Here is a 16,094-nt window from a genome sequence, read left to right on the forward strand (position 1 = left end):
CAACACATCAGAGCACTGAGGTGTGAAAGTCTGACTCAACATTATCTACAAAATAAATAAATAAATAAAATGGACCCGTCAGTTCTTTCTACTGTCATGTGACAGCGTTGTGAATTTCTTCATCTCAATTCCTGCCGTCCCAAAGAAAAGAGCGACGAATAGAAAATGTGTCTTTGAACTACTTTATTGTAAAAAAAAAAATAAAAAAAGAGACTTTTCCTGACAGGTTAGATGTTTGTATTTGATTCATGTTATTTGCATTTTTGTCTTTTGATTTCACTTTTTTTTACACCCAAAAAATAGGCTACATGTTCATTTGCTATATGTGCAATAATATATAACGATTAGACGCTTCACGAAGCGATACTAGGTCCCGCCCACCGATAGCCCTAATCTGACTGCACCGCAGGCCTGTCAATCAAACAGACCCGCCCTCCCCCTCCCCCTTAAAATAAGGCCTTTTTTTATAATAAGAAGGAGCGATTTTACCCAACAACACCGAGATAACTCGGGGGGGGGGGGATGGATTGACTTTTTTGGAGCCAACAACAAGTGGCATTTTTTTTTTTTTTTTTTTTTTTTTTTTTTAACGTGTGAGCTCACCGTGCATTTCCTTTCCCACAGCCCCTGAACGCGGCGCTGCTCCCATCCTACGTGAATGCAGCATAAACTGTTGAGGTTGATCCATGGCAACAGAGGAGCAGCAACCAACCGCCGTCCTACACACACACACACACACGCACGCACACACACACACACACACACACACACACACACTACCACCGATCTCCTCTCACTCTCCCGTTAAATGTAACCGGACTGCACCGAGGAGGAATCACTCTTAACGGCTCCCGTTGACAAAAACAAAACAACGGTCGGTATCAAGGTGACCGAGCTCTCTCCCCACTCCTCCTCCTCCTCCTCCACCTCCTCCACCCGCCGCCCCTCCACGCGCCAAACAGCTGCCCGGACAACAACAACAAAAAAACAAAAAAAAACGGCTTCCACAATCAGCGCGAGGTGACAGACGGGGGACCCGAGCCTCGGAGCGCTGCAGACGGACACGTTTCAACGGACAACATGGTCGTAGTTTCTGTTTCTGGAGCTTAAATCTTTTTTTTTTTTTTTTTTTTTTTACAATATTCACCCTTTTTTTTTTTTTTTTTTTTTTTGGTGTTGCTTATAAACCGGAACCCGAGCACAAAAATGACAATTACTAACAGTATCCGGGCGAAAAAGGCTTTTTATTTTTGATTATTTATTTATCCTCTCCCCCCCACCACCACCACCACCACCACCCCTCCGGTAAATATCGTCCCAGTCCTTTTTCTCTCCGCCAACCGTCCAGTTTTATTATCACCGCCCGTGTACATATCTCTCTCTCTCTCTCTCTCTCTCTCTCAAAGCATCCGAGGCATCATCCGTGAAGATGGCGACCGGGTCGGGTTGGCAGCAGTACTACTGCCCTGCCGGTCAGGGGAAATTTACTTCATCGTCGGCGGCCAGCATGTCCTTTCAGTCCGGCATCGCCATGGAATATACCCAAGACCTGCACCTGAAGATGAGCAAGAAAATAGCACAGCTGACAAAGGTAAGGAGTGTTGTTTTTTTTTTTTATTTTTTTTTTAATGATTATTATTATTTATTATTATTATTATTATTATTATTATCGGGCCTCTTCCTCACTCTCCCCTGTGCAGGATTTCAACTCCCTTTTCGGCTTTAGACCCCTCCGCACCTACCCGTTCCTCTCGTGCGAGAACCGGGGCACCAAACTCCATTCAGAATTTCGCCTATTTAAGGAATTCATCTCCGTTTTGTGTTGCCGAACAAGTATGACAAAATGAGGTTTTCTTTACAGGATTTCAAGAATTGTGTAGTACTTCCGGGGGGGGGGGGGGTTATAAAAAAAAAAAAAAAAAAACACCAAATCTCTTAAACTTACCACAGCTTGTATTTTGGGGAGACGTGGAAACTAGGTGAGCTTTTGGGCTTTTTAGTTTAAAGAAAAAAACGCCTGCTTGGTGTCTGAATTGTTGACCGAAAGAAACAGCAGTTTATTCTTTAAATACCCCCACCCCCCCCACCCCCCTCACACCCAAAACACGTGACACAAGCGTACACTGAAAGTCTTAACAGCAATAAAGCCCTATACTAAAAAAAAAAAAAAAAAAAAAAAAAAAAAACTGCAATTTCTTAACGGAGTTTGGTGTAAAAAATAAAAAAATAAATAAATAAAATAAAAAAATAAATAAATAAAATAAAAAAAAATCCCTGCCTGGGAGGTAACGAGCTTTGGCTTTGAAGGCGAGCCCGATGCTGCATCCGTCAACGGCGGGTTCATAATTAGCCCACGACATTAAATCAGCTCATTCATTAATCCCCTCCAAGCAGACACTTTCACGTGTTCGTGTTGTTTCCGGAGGGCCCTGGAGGTGAATTAAATTATGCGGCTGAACAAAGAGACACTTTTCCTGCAAACTTTGATCCCTCAAATGATGACGAGCGTTACTGAGAAGGAGCCTCAAACATATGAGACCACAGCTGACAGCTGGGCATGGAAAATATCCTGTTGCAGTGGACCTCCTCATTTGCTTATTGAGAATATTTAGTTCAGTGCTTTGTAATTCCCCCCTCCACCCTCCACCCTCCATTATGCGTGTGATGAATGTAGATTTGTGGACCTTTTTAATGCATATTTGGCCTTAAATATTCATGTGGCAAATATGGATCCTGTTGATATTATATTTTTATGTGTAGGGTGTGGGGGAGGGGGGGGGGTCATTAACAGGAAATGACTTCAGTGAAACATCTGATTTGCTTTTGGGCCCAGCTGACTCAGGAGGATTTTGTTCTGCAACACCAGCCACCCCCGCCCCTTCCCTCCCTCCCCCCCTTCCCCCACACCCACCTGTGAGACCTTCAAGGGCGTTTCAGACGGGGTTTAAATTTTTTTTTTTTTTATGTGTCTCTCATGAAGATCAATGCTTTCATCTCTCACTTGCCCCCCCCTCCCCTCACCCCCCTGCAAAAAAAATAAATGACAGGGTTTGCAGCTTCTAAGCAGCATCAAAGCCGTTCACGACATGCAGGTCCAAGCATGTTTTGTGGCCCCAGTATGTCGTGGGGGTGGGGGGGGGGGTCGTCGTCGTCTCTCTGAGAGCATCGTGCACTTTTTCCAGGTGACTTTTTTTGAAGATGCTTTGCTACTGAGGACCTGAAGTCGCTCTTGTACTCCCAAGGACTCTCTACTGACTCCGGCCATATAAGGTCCTTCACTATTTTTCTCTTTGTGCTGAGAAAGTGGAGGTAGAGAAGAAAAAAACATAATCCAGCAGCCCGGGGCGAGGTGTGTGCCAAGCCTTAGTGCTGCATGGACTCTCTCATTGAAATGGAAAAAAAATAAATAAATAAATAAGTATGCAGTATGCCCATCTAACAAGGACGTTGCACTCGTCGTGTTTCCTTGTTGGTTTTTTTTAACGTTAAAGTCTTTTTTTTTTTTTTTTTTGCTCCTTATTTGTTGGTGTTGTTTCACCGCAGATCTCGCCACCCTTCGCTCTGAGCTCGAACATCGTATACGTGTCACGGTGTGTGACGGCTTCGGGGGTTTCGGCGGTGGCAGAGTAGCAGTAATGTAGAGAAGAAAAGAAAGTCTCTTGTAAAGGAGATCGGTCATGCTCACTTTCAGTTTTTTTAATTTTTTATTCCTATTCTAGGACTCCACTGGAAGAGCTTTCCATGATTTATAAAAAATAAATAAATAACCTCCATAGTTCCTGTTCTTTAAGACTCCTCCCCCTCCCTCCCCGTAATACAGCCCACTTCCTTCTGATTGGCCGATTTCCAGGAAGCTGGCTAAGCGGTGACCCTAAAAAAACTTGTGAACCTACTAACTACAGACTATATAAATGTGGACGTAGTTTCCAGGTTCTGAAAAAAAAATAATCAGGCAGACGCAGCTGCAGTACCACCGAGGGCCACTCGAGGTCGGCTACGAAAGGCCTCCGGCTCCATAGACTCCCATTCAACTTTCTCTCGTGAAATTCGAAGTCAATAAATGTTTTCCGCGTGTTATTTCGGTGTTGTTAGCTAAAGTTGCTCCTTCATATTCGTTTTCTGGAGGTCCATCTGAAAACAATCTCGTCAATAATTGGAAAATAAGCTTAAAAAGCCGTTTTTTGGCGGGCGTGTCTATTTGATTGACAAGCCTGTAGTGCAGTCAGGTTAAAGCTACCGGTGGGCGGGATGTAGTATCGTCGGGGTTTCCAGTCGGATCGAGTCAGATCCACCTCTCGCTCCCCCCCCCCCCCGCCCCCCAGCAGCTCGTCCAAATATGGTCACTTCCTGCTCCGAACTAGCAAAGATGGCGCCGGACAAAATCCGAAGTCGAGGCTTCGTAACAGCCGTTCACAAACCGACGAGTGACGTCGCTGTCGGTCAACGCTTGCTACCAACATAAAGACATTTGGTAAATATCATACGCAATATGTGCTTATTGATATAACGGTGTTTTTTTTATTCTTATAGATGCCCATTTGAAATATCGCGTTTCAAAGCAGTTTAAAGTCCCAAGAGATTCGTTACTTACGTTTACCTCATTTGATATTTTTTTTTTTTTTAAACGTTTGATATGTACGACAGAAAATATGGGGGGGAAAAAACAAAAAAAAACAATATGTTTGTCACTGTTAGTGTTTCACTGTTGAACTTGTTTTACTGGCGGTATTTTAATACGGGAATGAAAGTGGAATTCAGTTTAACGTAATTGTGTGTCGTAAAAAAAACAAATTACCAAAAGGACACAAAACGGCAAACTACACCCATTAAAGAGCAAACTGGGAGAAAAAAAGAAACCAAAAACTGGTGATTATATCACAAAGACATAATCGTTCTCTTTCAGTGCATTTTTTTCAGTCGGTGTTTGGACTATAATGCTTTATGTAAATCTGGTTCCTGTATACGGCACTCGGGCATTAACACCGGATGCGTCATTTGCAAAGTGCTCTGTAGCTGGAGGGGGGGGGGGAGGGGGGCATTGTTGTGGCTTGTGCGTTTCAGAATAAACGTGAAGCCTATAAATGCAACGGGGATGAAAAGAATCCGTCTCCCCGAGAAAGGGGAGCCAATCCGGTGAGTCGTCGGGTAGAAATAATCGTTCCCGCAAGAACGTCGCGGTCGAATATTTCGTCGTCATTTCGTCGCCGAGACCCCCCCCCCAAAAAAAAATACGGCGTTCCCGAGTTTCAGAGTCGTGCGCCAGCGGAAACCGCAGCGGACGGCTGTTTCTTTTCAGGTCACGTGATTCCCATGTAACCCCCCCCCCCCCCCCCAAACCTCTCACCCCTCACCTGCCACACACATACTGTATCCCCGATCCCCATATTCATCATAGTTATTATTATAGTTATGACGGGCTGACAAACTGACCGCTGATCTCCTGACGTGAGACGGAGAGAGATTGCGTTCAGGAAATAAACTAACTACCTGGAAACTCTCTCTCTCTCTCTCTCTCTCTCTCTCTCTCTGACGGAAACAACGTGGCCGAGCGATCGGTTCCTGCGTCTGAAGGAGGACTCGAGAGTGATTGAATTTTTCATTGTTTATTTCGACTGGCCTACTTTTAATCCTCGGTGCCTTGTGGTGTTTTATTTTCTCCCCCCCTCGCTCTTCCCCTTTTTTTTTTGCAAAATGCGATTTATCAAAATCACCTCCTTTTTGTTGTTCAGTGTCTTCAGTGTCCTTTTATTTATTTTTTTTTTTTTTGGGGGGGGGGGGTTTCTAATGTGATGAGCGTCAAAATGAGCCCAAACCTTCTAAAGTTAGAGTCCTCATCGGTGCAGCGGTGTTATCATCCCAGATCACCTGAATCACTGGCCTCTCTCTCATTTATATATGAAAAGGCACATATATATATATATTTATATATGTGCCTTCTCAGGGAACAGTAAAGTCAGCCATTGATTGCAATTCTCCCGTGGCGCTGAGTTTCATGATTTGCGATGCAAGAGGCTTTCTGGCTGGCTGCCGCCGTTATTTAAGACTTCTCGCAGTTAATTTTTAAATCCCACAAAGCTGCCTTTGTTGTAGTTTCGAGGCTCTGCGAGGATTTCGCCGTCCAAAATTTTCGTTTTGTTTCATAAGTTCTACTTGAATGGATTTAGCCTTTTTTTTATTTTTTTTTTTATCGTCCGTCAAAAAAAGAAAAAGAAAGGCGAGGAGGGGTTTGTTGCTGCTATGGCAACACATTTTTTTATATAAATTATAATTCAGGGGCAGTGGCCGTGTACTGTAAAAAGTGGGACGATGATTTTTTTTAATTTTTTTTCCCTCTGTAAAAAATAAGCCTGTTTTATTTATTTATTTTTGAGGCTTGTCTACAGGACTGAGGTTGTTGTCAGAGAGGGCAGCATGTCATTCTGCATTGTCAGGAGGAATGCTTTATAATGAATGTGTTACCTAGCCTAGGTTGTGTGTGTGTGTGTGTGTGTGTGTGTGTGTGTGTGTGTGTGTGTGTGTGTGTGTGTGTGTGTGTGTGTGTGTGTGTGTGCGCACGTTTCATCAACAACGCCTGACTGACTTTAGCGTCCAAGTGAGTCAGAAATAGACCTCTGAGCTTTCTGTGTATTTCTGGACGAAGGGATTGAAAGAGACGAGAGATAGGGAAATACTGTAGTGTGTGTGTGTGTGTGTGTGTGTGTGTGTGTGTGTGTGTGTGTGTGTGTGTGTGTGCGTGTGCGCGCGGGGTGTTTGAGATTCATATCCTGTGCTGCTGCAGCAACTCGCAGCATCATCTTGCACATAAAGCATTTCACCCAAGTGGTGTTTTGAATGATGAAGAATAGATTTCGGTGTTCATACCTTCTCACATCTGCTGTTTTATGAAGCTTTTTATATATATATATATATATATATATATATATATGTGTATATATGTATATATGTATCTATCTCTCTCGGCCGTGCGTGATACTGTGCAGCCAACATGTCGGAATCCGCCGTAACACACTGACATCACGCCGCTTTATTATTGATTTAACGTGATTTTCTTAGAAAAAAATAAAAATACGCGTGGAGACTGAACGGGGGAAAATCCCCAAGTATACATATTTCTGAATAACGTATAGACTCCAAAACATGGTACAGGAGAAGACGATAAGAGGATTTGGGTGTCTGACTTTTAACGTGTCCGTGGGGAGTAATGGTTGTTGATTTTTTTTTTTCCCGTCCCAGAAGTGCAGCTTCTTCTACCTTAAAAAAACAAAACGACAACAACAAAACGACAACAAACAAAAAAAAACCGATGAGAATCCTCACAAGCTGCTCTCCAATCTCAGGGTTTAGCATTTCTAATTTTAATAAATCCCCAATTATTCCCATTTCCTCCCCGTTGCATCTGTTCAGTACCGCAGGAAGAGAGAAGCGATGCTTCAAATATGCGACAAACACTGACAGACAATATTTAGGCCATTTGTTTTTTTTTGTTTTTTTTACGAAGCCCTAAGTGGAAGGGGTGGATTTGTTGTTGTTGTTGTTCTTCTTCTTCTTCTTTTCTCTTTCATTGAGCGAGCGCGGCTCACACAAAATCCAATGTCATCACTTGGCTGCAACATGCTGGTGTGTGTGTGTGTGTGTGTGTGTGTGTGTGTGTGTGTGTGTGTGTGTGTGTGTGTGTGTGTGTGTGTGTGTGCGTGTGTGTGTGTGTGTGTGTGTGTGTTTGGTGATGCCATAATCCAGGGGTGGTAGTGTGGTGATCTGTGCAGCCGGGTCAAGGAGCAGATGGTCGCAGCAACACGACTCCAGACTCGGGAAATATACAGAGCTCCGCCGATGGGGATTCTGGGAAAAAAAAAAAAAAAAAAAGCTGACGCGGCTCATTCGCGAAAAACAAACCCGCAATTGTTTGCGTTGTCATTTTAAGATAACGAGGATTTTCTTTTCAACTTTTTCACTCGCATGTATATATTTTTTGGGGATTCGAAGAGACAATTTTTCCCGCCAAAAACGATCAAGTATTTGACGCCGTGTTAAATGCGTTTCGTCGGGTGGCGCCCGGCGAACGGCTTCAAGGCGCGTTACCGCCACCTTCGGACGGGAGTGAGGCATTACAACCAGGTGGCGGTAAAAACAACAACAAACAAACAGGGCAAACGAGGAAGAATGTACTAATCGATTTTGGAGATTAAAACAACTATTTGAATATTCGAAATTCGTGATGCATAATGAGATTTTTTTTTTTTACATTTCTAATTAAAGTATGTAAATCTTTTATTGGCCGATATTGACCAATCGCCGATATATTGATATCAGCGTATACGCTGTCCAACATGAAACCTTCTTTTTTTTATTTATAGAACATAATGCAGAAAAAGATGCTTGAAATTCTTCTATTTGCGTTTTGTTTCGTTTCCAGTTATTTTCAATTATTACAGAGTTTAGTAATAATAAGTAGTAATAAGGAGTAGGCAGTAATAAGTTTACTATCATAATGCAGTGATGTCATTTTTGGACAATTAAGTTGATCGTTGAACTGTCAAATATCCATCACGTGTCCTCGTCAGTATATCGATATTGGAATTTATTTACTTCCTGTTCTCGGCCTAAAAATATCCCGTATCAGTCGAGCTCTTATTAGTTGCGGATATTGCTCCCCGTCTGCTTCGGTACTGCTTCTCTAAATATAGACAACAAAGAGGAGGCTGCGTGATTAAAAACCTCGACAATATCTCCTTAATTGAACAGAAACTTTCAAAAGATGGTCCCGAGACGCAGATTAGCAGCAGTTACGACGAATTATGTATCGAGACGTTACGAAAAAAGTACTGATTCTTTTTTTGGGTTTCTCTCTGGAGAACTACGACCTTGGTGAGTAGCTGCTCGCCGTGTGTGTGTGTGTGTGTGTGTGTGTGTGTGTGTGTGTGTGTGTGTGTGTGTGTGTGTGTGCGTGGGCGTGGGCGTGGGCGTGCGCACGGCGGCCCGCTGCTGCCGTGAGGAGTACAGTTTATTAACCTCTGCAGGATGCTTCTTCACTGATTGTCACAATTCTCTGTCAGATTTCATTAAGATACGCCCACACACACACACACACACACACACACACACACACACACACACACACACACACACACACACACACACACACACACACACACACAGAGAGAGAGAGAGAGAGAGGGGGAACGATGGGGAGGACATATTGGCCCGAAGCGCTCGCTACTGTAGAAACAAATAAAGCGTTGCCGACATGCTTGTTGACATGCTCGCATGCTCGGACAACACACACACCTTGTGACTCTACGGGCCACTGTGTGTGTGTGTGTGTGTGTGTGTGTGTGTGTGTGTGTGTGTGTGTGTGTGTGTGTGTGTGTGTGTGTGTGTGTGTGTGTGTGTGTGTGTGTGTTGGAGGACGATCTTGATGAGTCATTCTTAATGTTTGACCTTGAATGTTTCCTCTGCCTTTCGGATGGCGACTCTATTTTTTTTTCTTGCCCGTTTTTTGTTGTTGTCGTTTTTGTAAATTCTCTTGTCACGGCAACAGGTGTGAAAACACTCGGCTGCACGTCGTCGTGGACGGTCTCATAAAGAAGTGCATTCGTCAGTCGTAAATAATCACAACATGAGCGAAAGTAGTTGCTTGCTGCGGCGGCGGCGATAGAAACGACATGGGTTGGTCGACAGAAGGAGTTTTTAACATCCATCTTCTCCTCTCTGCATCCCTGAGTTCACAGGACTCCGGCAGAGAAGTTTCAGCTTGTTCAAAGCAACAACAACAAAAATGTAACGGCGCGAGGAACCAAATATTTCATTCGACTTCTTTGAGCATTTTTAATGTCACAAACCGATTGGTTTTCATCTGCCGGTAGAACAGTATGTTTACCGGTCCGGTGCTACCCGATTAGCTCCTCGCTAACATCCGATTTCCAGTTGAAGATTAAAACGTATAAAAAAAAAAAAGACAACCACAACTTCACAGACAGTTTCGCTCGACGTGTTTTATAACCTGGCGATCAACGTGTCGTCACTTGCTCTCGAACTTCCAGGAATATTGTAACAAAAAAAAACGACGACTAATGAATTTACCACATTTCCAAATCGTCTGACCCGTTTATTCAGGTACGTCGTCAAACATCAAAGAAGGCAAAACCGGCATTCGAAGCCCGAAGACGCACAGAATAAAGGAAAATGTAGGAAAACTGGTTGTATAAATCTGTATATGTAACTGTCGATGTAGAAAAAGGAAAGAAAAACGTGTACACGTACGATCCGTTGTTAATGACAACGCTCAGATTTGCTCCTCTTCCTGCTCATTTTTATTCTGCATCAAACTTATCTTTTCTGTACAGGCCGGGTTTTTTTCAGAAAAAGATGTGATTTTGACCCGTATTGATCTATTAATACCCTTTAAATATACACATATATATTTATAGGCTTTAATTTTCAGTGCTTTGAAAAAAAAAAAAAGACCAAAAATATAGAAATAAACAATTTTGTCTGAAAGCCACTACAAAGCTGAGACCTCCTAACTTGACACCAGCCCACGCATCCAACTAGAAACGGGGAGGTTTTATTTTGTTTTATTATTTTTTTTGGCAGACGCCGTCAGAAGCGAGTGAGCGTCGGGATTTTTTTTTTTTCCAACAGCTAAAAGTCTGCTTCCACTTTCCTCGTCTGTTCTCGGCAGACTGAGGGAGCGAGACGGCGGTTCAACTCCCCGTCTCGCCGAGCGTGGCGCTCAGACGTTTTTTTTTTTTTTAGGCTCGGAGGAACAACCATCGCTGCGGGGCGGTGGCCTCCACGTTAGAAACCGACATCGCATTTATCCTCTAAAAAAGTTTTATCTTTCCGACGTATCAAATTCTCTGATGATTAAGACTTTGGCCTTTATGATGACGCGAACATTGTGGTCCTACAGAGTTTCAATTTTTTTTAAGGCAATGGAAAAAATTGCTCGAATTCTATGCGGTGCCAAATTGTAATACCCAGTCTACATCCGCATGATGAATGCGCTTTCATCAGTTAACAGGGAGGAGCTTTGATAAGACTTGTAGAGAAAGTAATCGTCTGCATACGGTGACACTACCGACATTCATTAAAAAGGCCTTTTACGTGATGCCTTCGAATTATTTATGACGTCAAATATCAAACTGTAGTTTTAATACTTCACTAACCAAATGGTTTACTATTGAATAATCTTATTTGCTCTTTCCATTTGTACTATTTGTACTTTTTTTTTTATTTTCCTGAAGACCATGCCCCCCCCCCTCCCCCCTCCACCCCCGTTGGCTCTCTTTTCTAAAATTGGCAGGCCTTTTTCTCTCTCTCTCTCTCTCTCTCTCTCCTCCACGTCCTCCCTCCATGTCTCTGCTTATCAGTCTGTCCTTCCCTCTAGCTGAAGGACATCCAAACAACAGCGGGCCTCGCCATGTCTTCAGCCAGCCCTCTGTCTGCCTTCCCATTTAAGATAAGATGGAGCTGATCCCTGAGGGGGTATTTGGGGCATTAAAAACGGCCCGACGGCAACAGAACAAAAGGGATAATGACTCGGCTACTTGTGTAATATTTGTAAAGGAAACTCGGTGTAAATATGTTATTTGAATATGTTGATACTGAACCATTTTTGACTTTGGTCAGGTGAAAAGTAAAAAAAAACAACTAAAAAAACCAACAACCTGGCATTGAGTCGTCACGTCTTCTCCTCTTTGCCTGCTGTTGCCATGGAAACGCAACAGTTTCTGCAAGTCATCACTCAAGACATGCATTTGTAGAAGTTGGCAGTGAGTGGAAAATATGTTTTAAGATTTAAAAAAAAAAAAAGATATACTGTATATAAAAAAAAATAAAGGAAAGGAAAGTGGTTTCCAGCATCAATTAAACCAAATCAACATTTCAAGCTGTTCTGTAACTTTTAGGCCACAAAGGATTGTGGGAGATTCTTCACCCCGAACTTTGACCCTGTTTCGAAGTCCAATCTGTGACCAATTAATTAGCCGAATCTTATGAAATAGGTTGTTATCACTCATTAGGGTTCTGCTGATGATTTCCCCAACTATCTATTTATCCGCTCAGCCCCTCTGACCTTTTCTTTACTCTCGAGTGCCCGACCGCTTCGACAGCACCATGACTCAGCATTTCCTCATTTGAAACCAGTCAGTTCCCTGAGCGGTGGTTTATGTCCAATCAATGAGGCTCGTTCTCCACGAATGCCTGCCGGGCTTCTCTTTGCCTCTTTGTGTCTTGCAGTGAGTTAGACTTTCCTTCAGTTATTGTTGTTGAAGAGATAAAAAAAAACAACAACAACAAAAAACGGTGTTAGACAAAGTTTTCAGTGCGGAGCAAAGACTAAAATGTCAAATTCCTCAATTGAATACATCAATAAAAGTATTTTCATCATGTTTTCTACATTATTTTTCAGTTTGACCGCGTACTCAAAGGCAATTACTAGGCCTGCAACTAACAATAATTTTCATTATCAATTAATCTTTCGATTATTTTCTAGAATAATTTATCAGCTGTTTTTTTTTTTTCTTTTTTCTTTAAAATGTCAGAAAATAGTGAAAAATGTCCGTCACCGTTTCTTAAAAGCTGAAGATGCAACCTAAAATGTCGTGTTTTGTTCCGACCAACGGTTGACAACCCCAAATATATCCAGTTTTATTATCATCTGGGATTAAAGGAACAAGAAAATATTCACATTTAAAAAGCTGGAATCAGAAAATCTTAGCATCTCGTTTTTCATTAGCAAATGACCAAAAAATAAATAAATAAATAAATAAAAAATCATGAAACGATGATCAAACAACAGTTGATGATCTCACCGATTAATTGAGTAATCACGGCAGCTCGAGGTGACGTCATCCTGTTGCGCAACACTTCTTTGGCATTGTTTTCATGCTTCGGCCAGAGAACCTTCTACCAAGTGGACAGACATTCACTTTCTCTGTTCTTTCTCACAGTTAAGTTCAAATTCGCGCCTCCGTTTGGAGGCAAACCGCTGTCGCGTTTTGTAACAATTTAAAACATTTAAAAAAAAAAAAAAAAAAAAAAAAAAAAAGCTTCTGTTGTGAAATCCCGCTCAGCTCGGAGGACGGCGCTTTAAATTGGTATTTGGTAAATGAAAGGTCAGCTGTGTTCCGCTTGTAATCAGAAACCGATCCTTTTGAAATGAAAGACAAACACTTTCACGCAGCTTCACACAGTCAAGAGCAAATGAATGTTCAATAATGATAAATCCAAACGCAGACTGTCTCCATGGCACAGCTGAATCTGAGTACAGCTCTTTATTTATTTGTTGTTTTCTCTTCGGACTGAAATCGTTCGCCGGCAGTGATTATTATGCGCCCGGCGTTTTCACACGGAAAGTCACGTTTAATTACCAACAGGAGTCACGATGGACCGGCTCTCGATTTTTTTTTTGTTGTTGTTGTTTTTGTTTTGTGGAGGGCGGGAGAGTCAATCAATCGGGACGTAGCCGGAGAAGAGATTGATTTTTAAAAGTATTATCTACCTGACTCTTTTTTTGTTGTTGTTTGTTTTTGTGTTCGTAAAACAATCCTTTCCACCTTTTCTGTCCCCAAATACCTTCAGAGATATTAAAGGGTACGAAGGCTAAATCTCACGTAGTTGACTTCAAATACGAAATATTATCAGCTGGCCAATCGTGTTGCTATTCGATTCGCCCACAATGAGAAGAATCTTTGTTTGTTTTTGGAACAACGGACTGTAAAGGCATCTTACCGACCCACTTTTTAGTGTGTGTGTGTGTGTGTGTGTGTGTGTGTGTGTGTGTGTGTGTGTGTGTGTGTGTGTGTGTGTGTGTGTGTGTGTGTGTGTGTGTGTGTGTGTGTGTGTGTGTGTGTGGAGAACAGACTCTAGGTGCTGTGTTTAATCTGACACTGCAGACATTCTGCTGACACAGCACACCCTGCAGACACGGACAACTTTTAAGACAAGAGAGGGGGAGACACGGGGGACACGAGGAAAAGGGGACACAGGGAGAGAGATTGAGGCAGGACACAGACAAGATACACACACACACACACACACACACACACACACACACACACACACACACACACACACACACACACACACACACACCGGTGTAAGTGTGTGTGTGTGTGTGTGTGCATCTCTTAGGGGGACAGTCATCCTCTATTTCACAGGAGGCTGACTGGGAAGCAGGTGATGGAGTTGCGCCTCATCATTCAACAACAGCTACACACACACACACACACACACACACACACACACACACACACACACACACACACACACACACACACACACACACACACACACACACGAGACAGCTTGATCCGATCTGACCTCAGTCTCAGATGCTGGGTTTTTTAGGTGTTTGCTCTGGTGTGTGTGTGTGTGTGTGTGTGTGTGTGTGTGTGTGTGTGTGTGTGTGTGTGTGTGTGTGTGTGTGTGTGTGTGTGTGTGTGTGTGTGTGTGTGTGTGTGTGTGTGAGAGAGAGAAACTGCTGTGTTTTGTTTTAGCCTCTGGGCAGGGTTGGTGTCAGTCAGGGTTATCCCATGCAGGGAGGGAGACAGCTGGGTGGAGGACATGGTCCACTGGACAAGCCGGCCACCACCTGGACACACACACACACACACACACACACACACACACACACACACACACACACACACACACACACACACACACACACACAGATGGGAAAAACCGGGAACAAAGACATTTATTAACAGAGCGTGTGTCACTGCAGGAATTTGTCAGCAAGAGACGATCGCTGTTACTCGCCCAGAATTTTGAAAACGTGACGTGTCGGCAGGAGGTGAAGAGGTGGAGAGTTTGAGTTTAAGAAATGTGTTGTCGTTGTCGTTTATGGCATCAGAATCTGCTTTATTGGCCCGAGCATGTTTACACGCACAAATAATTTATACTAGACATATATATATATATATATATATATATATATATATATATAGAACTAAAAACTAAAATATACACCTAAACAATGGTGCAGTTGCAAATGGTGATGGTGGAAATTCTGGCTTTGAAAAATGCTGACTCATGTTGATTCTAAAAATATAACTCGTATCAAAAAAAACAACAACATTTTCTCCTCGATCGACCTTCTGGTGTTTGAAACTGGAGCCACACCGGAAATATCTCGAGCGATTCGAGACGCATTTTGTTGTCGATTCATTCACGAAACACACAAAGACAACGTGCGTCCGTTTCGTTTTGTAGTTTTACCGCCGCGGACTTTGTTTATTCCGACGATAAGAGCTGCAATTTCAGAGGCCTTATGGGGCCGCGAGAGTCGAAGATCAATTTTACCGTTAATTGTCTCAGTTTCCCTCCACTGAACGCTACATAGATCAAAATGAATTGAATTGAGCAAAAAAATAAATCAGCAATCTTTTTGTTTGTTTTGTTCCTCATAATAACCACGAAAGGTTCTTTGACTGTTAGATCCTTGACAATGATGTTTTACTACAAAACTTCTTTTTTTTTAAATGACCCGAACGTAAACAAATACGACAAAGAGAACAACAGGTTTTTTTTTTTTCCATTTTTGTATTTTTTTGTTTTCTCCACCTTTAACCAGACAGTTTAGTTCATAAAAGACTCAAACCTCCGACATAAATGCTTTTTGAAAAGCCTCTTGTTTTTTTTTGTTTTTTGTTGTTGTTGAGTTTAGTTGCTCCGAACAGCAACAGCTTCCCTTTCAACAACGATGACAACCTTAAAAAAAACAAAAAAAACAACAACTCCGCATCAGTCCGGGAAAAAAAAAAAGCTAAACGACCTGCAAGACGAGCAAACGGAGAGACGTTGGCTGTCGACAGAAGAGCGAGCGGCGCTGAATGAGATCACATCATCGCATCAGGCTGAGGGTGGATTAGAGAGCGGGAGATTGCAGCTTCGGGGCGACGCTGCCGGTGACTCATCTGACCTGATTCTCAACGAGCGGCAGCAGCGGCAGGAAAAAAAAAAATTAAAAAAAATCGAGACTAAACGCACACATCCGTCGCCGTTTAACGTTTGAATGCAAAAAAAAAAAAAAAAAAAAAAAGTCCAGCGTTGTTAAATTTTGCGCCGATTTTCAACACGTCCGGAGA

The 16,094-nt window shown here is 42.6% G+C and overlaps 1 protein-coding gene across 5 annotated transcripts in view; it reads left to right on the top strand.

The window, feature by feature from the left end:
• Positions 1–715: 715 nt before the first annotated feature.
• fam184ab (family with sequence similarity 184 member Ab) overlaps positions 716–16,094 on the top strand; it is a 116,383-nt gene continuing 101,004 nt past the window's right edge. For 3 of the 5 annotated variants that reach the window (XM_069719077.1, XM_069719080.1, XM_069719078.1), the window contains exons 1-2: positions 716–1,305; positions 1,407–1,591. In XM_069719077.1, coding sequence (XP_069575178.1) covers positions 1,430–1,591 — 162 coding nt within the window. In that variant the 5' untranslated portion in view covers positions 716–1,305; positions 1,407–1,429. The remainder of the gene's footprint in view (positions 1,306–1,406; positions 1,592–16,094) is intronic. The other 2 variants (XM_069719082.1, XM_069719081.1) reach the window with 2 other exon arrangements.

The sequence above is a fragment of the Brachyistius frenatus genome, unplaced genomic scaffold, assembly GCF_029030835.1.
Source record: "Brachyistius frenatus isolate BFR_SWC_R1_liver_20210118 unplaced genomic scaffold, ASM2903083v1 Contig_205, whole genome shotgun sequence".
NCBI classification, from domain to species: Eukaryota; Metazoa; Chordata; class Actinopteri; family Embiotocidae; genus Brachyistius; species Brachyistius frenatus.